The following is a 16,448-nucleotide window of genomic DNA, read 5'->3' as shown; positions in this document are numbered from 1 at the left end:
ATGATCTTGAGTCTTTCAGTGCTTTAAATAAGCCTCTGGGTGCCAAAGTCAATTCAAACGTGCACGTTCACGTGCACGGTCACGTGCACGGTCACGCGTGATCCTGATTCTATGCATAGGTCTGTAGAGGGTTCTGCCTGCTCTTTTTGCATGGGCAACTCTGAAGGAAAATAATGCCTATCTTACAGTGCTGCAAATTATTGATCTGTGGATGTGATTGGTTGCACTGAATAATACACATACATGTACTTTCAGATGCTCTCATAAGTGATGCTATTATTTGAATACTAGAACCATTCACATAACGAACAGAATAATCAGACATCCAAAAAGACAGCACGGGTAGGTTTTTTTTATTTTTCTTAGGAATGTAATAAACAAGATTAACTTAAATAAGAACCATTTTTTTTTTTATCCTTCATACACATCTGCCCTAGTAACCATGGTGTGTGGCTTCAACAAGAGCTGGTGTTTATTTTGATTATTAATCTTGTTACAGAATCAGCATAGCAATACATTTGGCTATCTATGTAAGATGGCTATAGATAAGTCTGCAGGATTTGAAAACATCTCCAATTATTCTGCTTTGCATCTCTCTGTAAGCAGACTGGGTTGAGCTGGAGGCGGTTTTGTTTCTGACAGCGCATTACTGGGCTGCCTAGCCAGTTTGTCAGAGTACATACGCTCCAAACCACACACACTGAAAGCTATTTCTTTCTACTTGCAGTCACAGGTTTTCCCTGCAGAATTCCTTCTGCAAGACGAAAAAAAAAAAAAAACCATACACAGCGTGTTGTTCCAGTTCTTCATAAAGCATTCTGCATGTCCTTCCTTTCAATCAATAAATAATTTGCCCAGAGACATCTTGGAAGCAATGAGCCAAGATATTGCTTGTATTTCTTTGGAAGCTGGGCGTTTTTGTACATCGCCGCTTCCTCTCTAACGCTTAGATGTTTGTGCCTAAGAATGTAGATCAATAGTCAGGCCGAAGCAGAATGGAAAACGTGAACTAAATTAGGCCTGACTGAGCCCTGAAGAAGTAACAGTAAGAGTGACAGCAATGCGTAAGTGGCTCCTGGATTTGTGCTAAGTATGGGCTGTGTGGAAATCAAAGCATCAGAGCATAATAAAAATCCCTGATAGATAGCATGGCTTGGCATCCAAACACACAGCACAGCGACGAAGAAGATACAGCGAGAGCCAGGGCAGGTGCATATATTATCACGAGCTGACCTGGGATAAGTTGACTTCATTTTGCCTTACCCTCATTCTCATCTCTGTCGCCTGTGCATAAAGCAAGTGCCTTTAAGGGAACCTTAAAATAACAGCTCTGCCTGGGAGATCTGATGAATGTAACAGGTGCAGAGATTATTTCCAGGCCATGTGTGTGCGTCTGTGTGTAACAGCAAGAGGGGGAGAGAGAAAGCAGAAAGGGGGAGAGCACGCTGATGTCCCTGCTGCGTTTCTCTCTAGCCTGTGAAACTTACAGCAGATTGCTTTTCAGCGACCTAAATTCTAAAGAAAAGGACAAGGAAGATCGGAGAAGAGAAGAAGAAAAGGCTGTCAAGCAAAAGGGCTATTTAAATCGATTCTCGTAGCTGAAGGAAGAAGCCTCGCTATCCAAATGATGTGGCCTAATTTTTTCATGCAAGAGGAGGATCAACGCTTCTCTGGAAGAGGTAGAGGACAGCGTGGAAAAGGTTTGTCTGATGCACAAGAGGGCAAAATCAAGCTGGCCTTTTTTGTGTCCCTGGTAGGGGTGACACTTTGTGTGCTAGCCGTCGGGACAGAATTCTGGGTGGAGGTGAACACGTATAAACAGAACAACAGCATGACCTGCGAGGCAGCCCATTTCGGGCTATGGAAATTCTGCTACAAAAAACTGTGGATTGGAGATGTGGATGCATACCGAGCCACCTGTGGCCCCGCGGAGCTGCCTGGAGGTATAGTGCTTTTGTTTTATGTTGTGCTTGTAATGCTGGCACTCAACACAACTTGCTCTAGGGCATAGCAAAGTTTAGAACTGAGTGCTTCATACATACAGGACATGCAAAGGGCTGCAGGGTTAATCACAAAAAGGCTTTAAGCTTCCCTAATGAATGGTTTGCTAGTTCTAGGTTATATTGGAAAAAAAATGTATTTCTAGCATTAGTGTCCAGCTTGACATCCAGCAGGAACATGTAACATCCTAAATGCCTAAGGCCAAAAAGACAATACACGCGGAAGTAAATATGTTAAAGGTGATTGCCCATGAAATAGAATTAATTAAGTGGTAGACTTCTGTACCTTGTACCTATTGGTTGTTAAAATGCAGCTTATCTTCTTTGATTTATTTGTCACGTATCATGTCTAATTATGTGTTTTTAAGGATGTATTTTAGATTAATTGAGAAAACCAGTAGATGTTATCAATGTATCACTTTTTCGTTTTTCTTTTTTTTACCTTCAAATATTCAATTTCTGAAGTTATGATAGATAAAGTTACTAGATATAAATATAAAAATAAATATAGATATATATAATTCCCTCCAAAGCTTAATAAGGGTGTATATATTTTATAGTATTTGAAGGGTTAACAGCACAGTTAATTTTCAAAACTTTTGACATATGTCAGCATTATCTGTTGGTGACATGTATACACTGGTAAGTTGCTAACACAAATGGGCTTGTCATGTTTCAAAGTTATTTTGAACCCAAATATCATTTTTGGAATACTTATTTTAATAGAAAATAGGAGGTCTTAGATAGTTTAAAAAGGATTTGAGAATTCTGTCTGCCTTTTTTTATTATAGGCCAGATTAAATTGTTTGTATATTGCCAAAGCAGGTTTTATGCTACAGAAGTATAAAGGATAAACATTTAAACTTGTTGTCAATTAACTTCTACGATCAGTGATGTGCATGTACCCCTAGCAACCAATCAGATTGCTTTAAACTCAAAAAAAGCTGAAATCAGACTAATTTAAAAATGATTGGTTGTTATGCGTTATTGACTAGCTACATCTCCTCGACTTAGCTTTTTAAGAACAAAACTTAAATATGGCTGCGATCTACTTTTTTTTTTTTAAATCACAAAAAAGTTTGACTGTGATCTACTTTATTCTGAACACATAAATACCATGATGAAATATCAAACAAAAAGTTTCAAGCCGCTGATCTGTATCGTTTTTCTAAATGCGATTAAAGTCTAATGACGCTGTTGATGTAGTAAGTATCAAGGACTATTTGTAATTAATAAGCCTTTCCTAAATAACTTTGTAGCCATATTAGCACAGTTGCAACAACACACTTAAGTACAGTCATCCATTTTTTAATTTACATTAACAGTTATTTTTTTAGGACAAGCTTCTAGGTCCAAGTGACTGAATGGACCTGAAAGAAGGGTGTAGGCTCCTAAAAACTTAAAAAGTTACATGTTAGTGTAGATTAAAAACATATCAGGGACATTACACAATTGTGTACCTAAATAACCTGAAATAAATACAGACTTGTCTTGTGCTGCACCAGTCAAAAATCATGTGACCTTAGAGATTTTACTAGCCACATGATTTACCAAAACTGTGCAACTTTATTTTACAACTATAAGAAATTGCAAATGCATTTAAAATGATTATATTTAAGGGTAAGGTGGAGCCCAAATATCACTCTGTTTTCTCTGTAAATAAGTAAAGTTTGTATTATTGTTTACATCGTTAATTTATGGATAAGTTAATAGAGTTAAGTGCGGAAAACACAATGGGCCAGATTCTTAAAGATTTACGACGGCGTATCAGTAGATACGCCGTCGTAAGTCTGAATTTGCGCCGGCGTATATTTAAGCATATTCTGGAAACCAGATACGCTTAAATTCAGCCACGATACGAGCGGCGTAAGTCTCCTACGCCATCGTATCTTGGGTGCATATTTACGTTGGCCGCTAGGTGGCGCTTCCGTTGATCTCTGCGTTGAATATGCAAATGAGCTAGATACGCCGATTCACGAACGTACGTGCGCCCGTAGGCAGTGTTCGACGTATCTTAGGCATTCTATCCGACGCATGCGCACTGAGATTCATCCACGGACGGCGCATGCACCGTTCGTTCAAAACGTCAATCACGTCGGGTCACGATTCATTAGCATAAAACACGCCCACCTCTTCACAATTTGAATTAGGCGCGCTTACGCCGGCACATTTACGCTACGCCGCTGTAACTTAGGACACAAGTGCTTTGTGAATACAGCACTTGCCTCTCTAAGTTGCGGCGGCGTAGCGTAAATACGATACGCTACGCCCGCCCACACTTGCGCCTCCCTACGTGAATCTAGGCCAATATCTGTGTAACATGGAATGATATAAGAATAGTATTATGGCCTACTTTATATGCACATTGATTTAACCACTTAAAACCCGGATCATTATGCAGGTTAACCACTTAAGCCCCGGACCATATTGCTGGTCAATGAGAGGGCCACTTTTTGCGGCACTGCGTCGCTTTAACTGACAATTGTGCGGTCGTGCGACATGGCTCCCAAACAAAATTGGTGTCCTTTTTTTCCCACAAATAGAGCTTTCTTTTGGTGGTATTTGATCACCTCTGCGGTTTTTATTTTTTGCGCTATAAACAAATATAGAGCGACAATTTTGAAAAAAAAACCAATATTTTTAACTTTTTGCTATAATAAATATCCCCCAAAAAATATATAAAAAAACATTATTTTTCCTCAGTTTAGGCCGATACGTATTCTTCTACTTATTTTTGGTTAAAAAAATCGCAATAAGCGTTTATTGATTGGTTTGCGCAAAAGTTATAGCGTTTACAAAATAGGGGATAGTTTTATGGCATTTTTATTAATATTTTTATTTTTTTACTAGTAATGACGGAGATCAGCGATTTTTTTCATGACTGCGACATTATGGCGGACACATCGGACACTTTTGACACATTTTTGGGACCATTGTCATTTTCACAGCGAAAATGATAATGGCATTGAAGGGGTTAACCACTGGGTGGCGCTAAGGGGTTAAGTGTGCCCTAAGGGAGTGATACTTACTGTAGGGGGGGTGTGGCTGTAGGCGTGACTTCACTGATCGTCTGTTCCCTATATCAGGGAACAGACGATCAGTGTCACTGCCACAGAGAAGAACGGGGAAGGTGTGTTTATACACACCTCTCCCTGTTCTTCAGCTCCTGTGACCGATCGGGCACGGTCACGGAGCTTTGGTTCGCATGTGACCCACGGCTGGGCTCTATATAGCAATGTACAGGTACGTGCCTGGGCCCAGCCGCATTCTGCCGACGTATATGTGCAGGAGGCGGTCCTTAAGACTAGACGCTACCAATTCCAAATGAAATACAGTAAACGTGCTCAAGTTTTGACTGATTAAAGTATCAAGATCTACAAATTATTTTTAACTACATGGCAATCATTGAGGTCACTAATGATGGAATGCACTTCCTGCAGAAACTTACTGTAATGTGTTGCTCATTGACTGCCTTGGGCAACCACTTTGAATTATATCTTTAATTGGGTCAGTATGCTTATTTAATTTTTTTTTTAAGATGAATTATAGTTTATTTAGTTGTTGGAGACTGCTGCAGAGAAATACACATGTAGCCTAGGTTCACACTGACAGAGGGATTAAAATCGTGAAATTCAGCTGAACTCACACAATTTCATACCTGCATGTCAGTCCGACTTCGGATGGGGGGGATTTCAGGGATATCTGTGCGGGTTGATGCACAAATGTCTATACAAATCATACCCCAAAGTTGCCAAAACATACTTTTGGGAATCAGTGGGGCGCTGCAACGTCACTACAGCTGATATGTTGATCAGCTGGTGTGACGTCAACATGGCGCATGCGCAGGTCGTTTGAGGCAGTATGCGATGATCTGTTAAGCGCAGAGGGAGAATGTAATTGTCAGATTCTACCTCACTATTGCGGGCGGGTTTTGGATGTGTTGAAGGGCGGGTTTTGTGTGTGTTTTAACCTGCCCTTAGACACAACCAAAACCCACCATTTACACATTCAAGCCGCCGCGCATCAGACAGAAAATACGTCATTCAATACAGCCAAATCCCGTCCTGCAACAGTGAGGCAGAATCTGACAATTTCCTTCTCTCCCTGCGCTTAGCAGAAAGTCAGATACTACCTCCTCTGATCTGTGCGTGCACCGCGTTGATGTCACGCCAGCTGATCAACATATCAGCTGGAGTGACTTTGCGTACTGCGCATGGGCAGACCCATCAGAGGCATTTTTTGATGGATGGCATTTCTCAATAGAACACCGGCAATAGCTGCCGATTTGGCATGCGATTTGACATGTCAAATCACATGCCAAATCGCATCAAAATGAACCTAGGCTAAAGTCATGATTTGTTGAAGAAAGCAGGATAAATTATAGTTTACTCTATAGATCAAAAATACAAATTTTGTTGATACTTGTTTATTTTTTTTCCCCCTCATATATGTTGTGTGGGGCAGGTAACTGCATACTACTGTAACATTATGGTGGAAAGAAGGCATGGTTGTGACTTAAGGTACAATGGTTAACAGTGAAGCAAGCTAAGCATGTTTCAATTGTCACCCAAAATTTCTAATGTGCTGAGTAGAGTACCTCTACAATGGTGGATCTGGCAGCCAAAGAGGCAATCAGACAAGTATGAAGTTGTATAATACGTGTATAGTTAGATCTGTCCTGAGCTATGAAGGCCCAATTCACAAGATGCAACACTTTTATACCGTATATGTCAAAGAATTGCTTTCTTTATCAAAATATTTGAAGTGAGAACTGTTTGCCCCAATAATGACCATAATCATTCCCTAGAAGTTGACGATTGTAAAATTAAAGTTTGAATCTTAATGATTGAACAAACAATTATTTTTAAAACATTTGGATAAAGTTCTTTGTAGCTGATCTCCCGCTGAGCCGACGGGATCAGGCGGACTCCGTAGCGACGGAGTCCGCCAAGTGTGAATGAAGCCTTAGTCATTCACTCCACAAATCTGGCCTTTATAGAAGAGTGTCAAGAAGAAAGCCATTGTTGAAAGAAAGCCATAAGAAGTTCAGTTTGCAGTTTGAGAGAAGCAATGTGGAGGACACAACAAACATGAGGAAGAAGGTGTTCTGGTCGGATGAAAACAAATTTAACTTTTTGGCCTAAAAGCAAAACATTGTGATGATGTGTGGAGGAAAACTAACATTGCACGCCACCCTGAACACACCACCCCCACTGTAAAACATGGTGGTGGCATCATCATGTTGTGGAGATGCTTTTCTTCAGCAGGGACAGGGAACCGTTTTCATCAGACTAACCGATCGTGTGTGGGCCCTATCAGTTTTTTATCCATCGGTTAAAAAACTAGGAACTTGTTTTAAAATTATCTGATGGTTAACTAACCGATAGGAAAAAAACGATCATCTGTAGGCACGTCCATCGGTTAAAAATCCACGCATGCTCAGACTAAATTAGGGGATGGGAGCGCTCGTTCTGGTAAAACTAGCGTTCGATATGGAGATAGCACATTCATCACGCTGTAACAGACAGAAAAGCGCGAATCGTCTTTTACTAACACAAAATCAGCTAAAGCAGCCCCAAGGGTGGCGTCATTGGATTTGAACTTCCCCTTTATAGTGCCGTCGTACGTGGTTTACTTGACCGCGTTCTGACGTTTTTTTAACCAATGGTGTGTAGGCACGACTGATCATCAGTCAGCTTCATCGGATAACTGATGAAAAAATCAGTCCGTTTTCATCGGATGGACCGATCGTGTGTACAGGGCATCAGAGTCTGCAAAAAACATGTGACTGGAGCAGTGGTTCCCCTTCCAGCAGGACAAGGACCCTAAACATACAGCCAGAGCTACAATGAAATGGTTTAGATCAAAGCATATGCATGTGTTAGAATGGCCCAGTCAAAGTCCAGACCTAAATCCCATTGATAATCTGTGGCAACACTTTAAAATTGCTGTTCACAGATGCTCTCCATCCAATCTGACATAGCTTGAGCTATTTTGCAAAGAAGAATGGGCAAAAATGTCACTCTCTAGATGTGCAAAGCTGGTAGAGACATCCCCAAAAAGACCTGCAGCTGTGATTGCAGCAAAAGGTGGTTCTACAAAGTATTGAATCAAGAGGACCGAATACAAATGCATGTCACACTTTTCACATATTTAATCGTAAGAAATTTGGAAAACCATTTATAATTTTCCTTCCATTTCACAATTATGTGCCACTTTGTGTTGGTCTATTACATACAATCCCAATAAAATACATTTATGTTCCCGGTTGTAACATGACAAAATGTGGAAAATTTCAGTGGGGTATGAATACTTTTTCAAGACACTATAAAACGGGTGCAGCATGGTGTGGTGGTAATAGCTCACACACAGTCCAGATGCAATAGAAATATTGTAGTCAAAATATAACAGTTCACAACAAGTCCAGTGGAAAGCAGCCAGAGGAGGAACACTCAGGCCTCGTACAGACGAGAGGATATCCGTTGGAAACAGTCCGCCGGACCGTTTCCAGCAGACATTTCTGCTCCTGATTTTGATCTGATGGGCTGTACACACCATCAGATCAAAATCCCAGCGGAAAACATACGTGGTGACGTGCCGCGCCGTCGCCGCGACGATGACGCGGCGGCGTGCGCGACCCTGGAAGGTAAATACTTCCACGCATGTGTCGAATCACTTCGACGCATGCGAGGGATGGGGATCGCTTGGACTTATCCGGTGAGTCTGTACAGACGACCGGATCAGTCCAACGGACAGGTTTCCAGTGGATAGATTTCTTAGGCCGCGTACACACGGGCAAACATGTACGATGAAACCGGTCCGCCGGACCGTTTTCACCGTACATGTCTGCCCGGGGATTTCTGTACGATGGCTGTACTAACCATCGTACAGAAATCCGCGCGTAAACAGGGGCGTGTCCGCGGCGTCGCCGCGACGATGACGCGGCGACGTGGGCGGGCCTGCCAGTTAAATGCTTCCACGCATGCGTCGAAGTCATTCGACGCATGCGAGGGATGGCGGGCGCTCGGACATGTACGGTAGGTCTGTACAGACGACCGAACATGTCCGAGCGGGCAGGATTCCAGCGGACTGTTTTAAAACAAGTCCAGAAATATTTGCCCGCTGGGAAAAGGCCCGGCGGGCAAATGTTTGCTGGAATCCTGCACGCTCGGGCCTACACACGACCGAACATGTCTGCTGAAACTGGTCCGCGGACCAGTTTCAGCAGACATGTTCGGTCGTCTGTACGGCCCATTAGCATGCTAAGAAATTTGTATCCGCTTGAAAACCGTCGGCTGGAGAAATCTCCGCCGAAAAATGTCCGCTAGGCCGTACACACGACCGGATTTGTCTGCTGGAACTGATCCGCGGATAAATCCCAACGGACAGATCCGGTCGTGTGTACGGGGCCTCACAGATAAACAGCAGATTGTAGCAGAGCAGATCTCGCTGAACTGACAGCGTATGTCCTGAGAGGCAGAATGTGGCCTGGCCAATCTGTGCCCAAGTGGGGAGGTGTCCAGGAGAAGTGGTAAATCCCTCGACTTTTCCTACTCATCTGGAACCTTTCCCTGCCACTATTACTGTCCCTGACAGATGAGTGACCTGTCCATAGACTACCCACATGTTAAGTGGATGTCAAACTCAGGAGCCAGGTTCTTAAATAGGCTTTGCCTGAACCAAAATGCCCCCCAGAATCTCATGGGTTGGCAGCATGCAAATAGATCGCTGCCCCAGTGACCCAGGAAACTATAGAGGAACTGTGTTCCTCTTGACTTGCACTGTCTCTGCAGTTGAGTGCCTGTACATACTGCCCACTGTCATACCCTCCACACTTCTCTCCTGTACATACTGCCCACTGTCATACCCTCCACACTCCTCTCCTGTACATACTGCCCACTGTCATACCCTTCACACTCCTCTCCTGTACATACTGCCCACTGTCATACCCTTCACACTCCTCTTCTGTACATACTGCCCACTGTCATACCCTTCACACTCCTCTCCTGTACATACTGCCCACTGTCATACCCTTCACACTCCTCTTCTGTACATACTGTGTGGCAGCACAGTGGTGCAGTGAGTAGCACTTTCGCCTAGCAGCAAAAGGTTCGCTGGTTAGAATCCCAACCACGACAACCATCTGCCTGGAGTTTGCATGTTCTCCCTGTGTCTGCGTGGGTTTCCTCCGGGTACTCCGGTTTCCTCCCACACTCCAAAGACATGCTGGTAGGTAAATTGGATATCGTCCAAATTGGCCCAGTATATATGTATATATGTGTGTATGACTGTGTGTCCCTAGCGTGTCATGATCCTACGGGGGAAAAATGACCGCGCCAAGCAGATACTGGCTGGAAAAAGCGCCCAGAGGCGATTCAGTTCGCATGCGTTGCGCTATACAAGTCATTCATTCATTCATACTGCCCACTGTCATACCCTTCACACTCCTCTCCTGTACATACTGCCCACTGTCATACCCTCCACACTCCTCTCCCGTACATACTGCTTACTGTCATATGCTCTGCATTCATCTCCCGTACATACTACCCACTGTCATATGCTCTGCATTCCTCTCCTGAATGCACATGTGTTTGAGCTTTGGGGTGCACACCCTAATGTAACAGGCTGCACACACCTATATTGGTCACATTCTTCAGGAAAAAGCCTTTGCTTTACCTATGGTCTATAAGGCCAACTATCCCATTTGAAAACCAGTAGCAAGGTGTGGGAATTGAGAGGTGGCTGAATGTGTGGCTTCCTAACTCAAGTTGGTGTTTAGCTCCCTGGGCATTCTGAAGAAAATTTATGTTAGAAAGTCGGGTTGACAATATATTTTTATGCTGTCTGTGTCTTTTGAAAAGTATTACCCTTGCTTCCTGTCTCAGAGAAACAATAAAACATATATATATTTCCAAAGTAATTGCAAATGTCCTCTTTGACAGTTATCACAAGAACATCCATTCCCCCTTGGAATATTTTCCCTCGGCTCCTATTGGCATGACAGTAACCATAACATAACCATAACCATAAAATTTTTGATTTACGTTCACCTAACCGAGGTCCTAACCCTTCCTTACTCTATCCAAAAGAAAAAAAACATGTTTTGACTTTTGTATACTTTGTACTCGGTGCAGATTAATTTCAAGCTGCTTCATTCAACTTTATTTTTTTATTAACACAAAATGGTGGTTTGGGTTTGCCATATTCTCTTAAGATGGAATAAAAAACTCCCTTTTTACTAGAGATTTCGTGTGGAGGGGAACGCAAAAATGATCATGCCCCTCAGATACTGGGTTCTCTTTAGATGTACAGTATGTGAACTTTTTACCACGGTTATGAAAGGTTCACTCAGGAGAGATGATCTTTTAAATAATTCAGTCATGGCATGTGCATTTTCCACTACCCATTTGCTTAATGTAAATATTCCCATTGGTGTATACAGTATATTGTAACTAAAGTATGCTTAGCTTTAAAAAATGTCAAACATGTTAACTTTTAGTAAGCCCTGTATGTAAAGGTTACCAGCCCTATTTAAAGCCCAGCTGAGGTCACATTGTACTAAAGAAACTCCATATTCAAAGTTTTATTTCCACTGTGTAGGCAGGTGTAGTCTACTTTCTTCACTGCAGGAGGCTGCTCAACTGGAGTGGCATAGTAGGGGGAGGGGAAGTCAAGATGAACATGGTTCCTCTATGGTTTCCAGGGTCACTAGAGAAGCTATCTGATTGAATGCTGACTCTAGCAGCCATCTTGCGTAGCAGAGCCTATTTAAGGCCCTGGCTCCCAGACTTGGCACGCATTTCACCTGTGACTAGTGTACGGACAGGTCAACCGTCTGACAGGGACAATGATTAGTGGCAGGGAAAGGTTCCAGCCGAGTAGAGAAAAGATAGGGGAACTCCATCCTTCTGGATACCGCCTCAATTGAGCTTGGGCCAGCTAATGCCCGCACTCCATCACTTAAGACAGATTCTGTAAGCACATCTGAGATCTGCTTTGCTAAACAATGCTGATATTGCCGTAAGTGTTCCCGGTCGGGTTCCTCTCTATAGTTTTTGTTGTGATTCTGCATTAATACCAGTTCTGTTCTCTGTAACCGGACGCTGTGTTGCCGCCTCCCCACAATTAAATATGACTGCAAATTCCAGTAGGGACCAAAGTTATTTTCATGCTTATTTTAAGCAATGTGTACTAATCACTTTTGCCCCAAATTACCAACTTTTCTGCTCCATTCATGCATACTTAACCACTTCAGCCCCAGGAGATTTGGCTGCTCAATGACCAGGCCATTTTTTGCAATACAGCACTTAGTCGCTTTAACTGACAATTGCGACGCCAAACCCAAACAAAATTGACGCCCTTTTTCCAACAAATAGAGCTTTATTTTGGTGGTATTTGATCGCTTCTGCAGTTTAAATTTTTTGCGCTTTAAACAAAAGAAGAGCAACAATTTTGAAAAAAAAGCAATATCTTTTAAAGGGGTTGTAAACCCTTACAGACCACTTTAACCTAAAGGTAAGCCTAGATTAAGGCTTACCTGTAGGTGCAAGAAATATCTCCTTTACCTACACGGTTAAGGAGATATTTGCAAGAAAGATGACATCGATGTCTACGGCGCATGCGCTATATTGAGTGGTTTGCGCAAAAGTTATAGCGCCTACAAAATAGGGAATACATTTAAGGCATTTTTATTTTAATTTTTTTACTAGTAATGGCGGTGATCTGCGTTTTTTTTCGGGACTGTGATATTGCGGCGGACAAATTGGACACTTTTGACAATTTTTTTGGGACCATTGGCAATTATACGGCGTTCAGTGCTATAAAAATGCACTGATTACTGTATAAATGTCACTGACAGGGAACGGGTTAACACTAGGGGGCGATCAAGGGGTTATCTGTGTTCTCTAGGTGTGTTCTAACTGTGGGGGGATGGGACTGACTAGGGGTCAGTCCCCATCGGTGTTCATAGGCAAAAAGTTAGTTCGAACATGCGAACACCGTTAAAGTCTATGGGACACGAACATGAAAAACCAAAAGTGCTAATTTTAAAGGCTTATATGCATGGTATTGTCATAAAAAGTGTTTCGGAGTAGTGATTTTAATAATGCTTAAAGTGAAACAATAAAAGTGAAATAATGTATATGGCAAATTTTTCCCGTGTTTAGAACAGTCCCGCAGTAAAATGACATTTCTAAAGGAAAAAAAGTAGTTTAAAAATGATCGCGGCTGTAATTAATTTTTGGGTCTCGGCAATACAGATAAAGGTCATTGAAAAAAACCCGAACTAAAATTCAAAAAATTTTTGTGGGAGGTCTGGTATGGATATTAAGGGAAACCCTGCGGCAAAATAAAAAAAATGACTTAGTGGTACCCCCAAAAATCCACACCAGACCCTTATCCGAGCATGTGAGAGAGCCCCCCCTTCCTGAACCATACCAGGCCACATGCCCTAAACATAGGGGATGGGTGCTTTGGGGCAGGGGGGACTCTGCACTCCCCAACCCAAAGCACCTTGTCCCCATGTTGATGGGGACAAGGGCCTCATCCCCACAACCCCTGCCCCTTGTTGTGGGGGTCTGCACGCGGGGGGTTAATCGGAATCTGGAAGCCCCATTTAACAAGGAGACCTTTCAGATCCCCCCCCATGTGAATTGGTAACGGGTACATTGTACCACCACCATTTCACCAAAAAAAGTGTCAAAAATTTTAAAAAGACAGGAGACACTTATAAAATAAAAATGTCCAGCGATGTCCATTCATCTTCTATTCCGCCGTAACAGCTCTGCCTCCATAGGCAGCTCCCGCCGACTGACACGTCTCCCGCTGTGACAGCTGTTATCTAGCTGAAGGCAGGGCCAACCAGTGACATAAACGGGTGGCCCCGCCCGCCTCTGACGCTACGGGGAAACTACAAGAGATGGACAGAGACTGCAGACATAATACAAGAGGCAGTCTCTGACTATCTCTTGTATCATGTCTGCAGTCTCTGACCATCTCTTGTATCATGTCTGCAGTCTCTGACTATCTCTTGTACAATGTTTGCAGTCTCTGACCATCTCTTGTATCATGTCTTCAGTCTCTAACCATCTCCTGTAGTATGTCTGCAATCCCTTACTTAAACCTAAACACATTGCTAATAGTATTAGCTATCTGTTTATGCCGAAGGCATAAACATTACACATTTTTGTGGGTGTTTTTACATTTTAAAATAGGGGGTGCCAGATATAGGATCCGCCCTGGGTGCCAAACCCTCTGGGTACGCCCCTGAATGTGGTTGTGCAGAAGTTTATCTAATAAGATTTAGAACATTGCTTCTAGATTTATTGTAACCTTCTGTACAACCAATGGATAGCTATTGGATAAAAGTGCCAGCTGGTTGTTTTTAATACTGTCACTCATCGCCTCTCTGACTCAATCAAGCTTAGGAATTTGGTAAAACATGTGCTAAGGAATGTTGGTGGGAATGTAACATGTATGTATATCACCAAGTAACCACGTTTGTATGCAAAACTACAGATATCCATCATATGTTTTTTTGTTTTTTTTTTATGTAGCCTAAATTGCATAAGTACAACAAATACAATATAATTTAAAAAAATCTGGCTCTTTTGTTTAGTTGGAAAACATACTGTGAACAAGTCTAAATAAAAACTTCACCATAGCTTCAAATCACAGATCCATTTAAATCTCTAAATATAACCTGTTAATGATTTTGTTGCTAATATTAGTTGATCTTCTAAGCCAGGCACCGAGAATAATTTGATATTTATGATCACTCTGCTTTAAGAGTATTGAGAGCCATTGGGAGCTATATTAGATCTGTACCATTGCCACTATTGCATCATAATGGCTGCAAGGAGCTGTGGCCACACAAAGGTTCCATTTTTAATTTCCTCACATGCCTGGCTGTGAGTGTAGTCAGCTTTTTTTGTTCACAGAAAGGGTATTTTTTTTTCTACACTGGTGTTATACTCAGGGCTCAAGTCCTGCGGGAACGGAGTTCCTGCACTTTTTTCACAGCAGGAACGCAGTTCCCTTTGCAGGACTAGAGCAGCCGAGAGCAGCCGAGCTGCCCGTGCCAATCCTTCACTAAGTGGCGATGCCCAGCTCGAGTCACTGTCAGGGGCAGGCGAACCTTAGTAATCCTTTATGTTACTGGCCGCTTCCTGTACATGGATTCATCAGGTAGTGTGCGGGTATTCTGTCACTTCCTCGATGCCGCAATGTCTCCTGGGAGCTTTTGTCATTGTTCCCAGGAGACATTGAGGAGGTTATCGTGGGATTTAGAAAGAACATGCGGTTTAGTAATTATGCATATGAGCGTATCATTTTTTTTTTTGGTGGGGGAGTGGATTTTGGGTGGGAGTTCCCACACTTTTTTCCCCAGGACTTGACCCCTGGTTATACTGCAGTTCAGATGCAAATAGTGCTCACGTAGGTTTTTTTTTTTTTAAACACAGCTAGAACAGCGAAATAGGCTTCAGATCTATGTATTGCAGCAACACATTGAAAAACATACAATGCATGTTAGTTCCCTGGACTCTGTGTGATGTTTTGGAATGCAATTGAATTATAAACGCACAAGTACAGTAATGCCTAAGAACTGACAGTGCAGTGTACATGGTATTTCTTGTTATGCAGTTCATTACATATAAAAAATACAAGTCCAGTTCTTCTTTCATTGTTGTGCATTGGAAGCACATTCTAAACAAATTAGTTATTAACATAATGTATGTCAACGCACCAACTACCAAATGTTAGTGTGTGTGTGTGAGCAGGGCCTACTCAAATCTGGTTTACATCTGATAATGAGATCTGCCAGCACAAAACAGACAGGGTTACTATGGTAAGCACAGTTTCCCACCTCCATAACAAACAAAAAAACAAAAACAAAGTTGTATTTTCAGTGTGGGAGTAATCAGCAAAGAACATCTAAACTGTAAGCAGCATTTTTAAAATATTTTTGCGATGTAAATAGGATATATAACATATATAAAGCAGGTGTTATCGCAATTTATATACACTTTAAACTGACCTTATCACTATAGAACTCAATATTCACTTTTTTGGCAAGCAATGACTCTAGCATATTCCACAGTGATGTATGGGCTAGCAGGAGGAACCACAATGCACAGTGGGGGATGTGTATTTGGAAGTGCCAGACAGTAGTGCATACCTCCCAACTGGGAGATGGAAATGATGGACACCTATCTGCAAAAGTATGCAGGCATAGGACACACCCTTTTCCATGCCCCCTTAAAGGAGAATTGTATAAAAAACAAGATTGGTTAAACCCACAAGTGCTTTTTATACCACTAATATTTCTTTTTTATTGGCTTTTGGAATTTACAAATGCAGCAATTTATAAATCAGATGAAGTTTTTTGATGAATAAAAAGTGCATTTTATATACATATATATAGATCAGACCTAAATGAGGGACAAATAA

General features: G+C 42.1%; 1 protein-coding gene across 2 annotated transcripts in view; it reads left to right on the top strand.

Moving 5' to 3' along the window:
• The first annotated feature begins 867 nt into the window (after nucleotides 1–867).
• Nucleotides 868–16,448, top strand: part of CACNG6 (calcium voltage-gated channel auxiliary subunit gamma 6) — a 193,650-nt gene continuing 178,069 nt past the window's right edge. The window contains exon 1 of one of the 2 annotated variants that reach the window (XM_040325666.1): nucleotides 868–1,943. In XM_040325666.1, the coding sequence (XP_040181600.1) occupies nucleotides 1,625–1,943 (319 nt within the window). In that variant the 5' untranslated portion in view covers nucleotides 868–1,624. The remainder of the gene's footprint in view (nucleotides 1,944–16,448) is intronic. The other variant, XM_040325667.1, reaches the window with a different exon arrangement.

Source organism: Rana temporaria, chromosome 10, assembly GCF_905171775.1.
Source record: "Rana temporaria chromosome 10, aRanTem1.1, whole genome shotgun sequence".
In the NCBI taxonomy this organism is placed as follows: Eukaryota; Metazoa; Chordata; class Amphibia; order Anura; family Ranidae; genus Rana; species Rana temporaria.
This window is presented reverse-complemented; position numbering and strand designations above follow the sequence as displayed.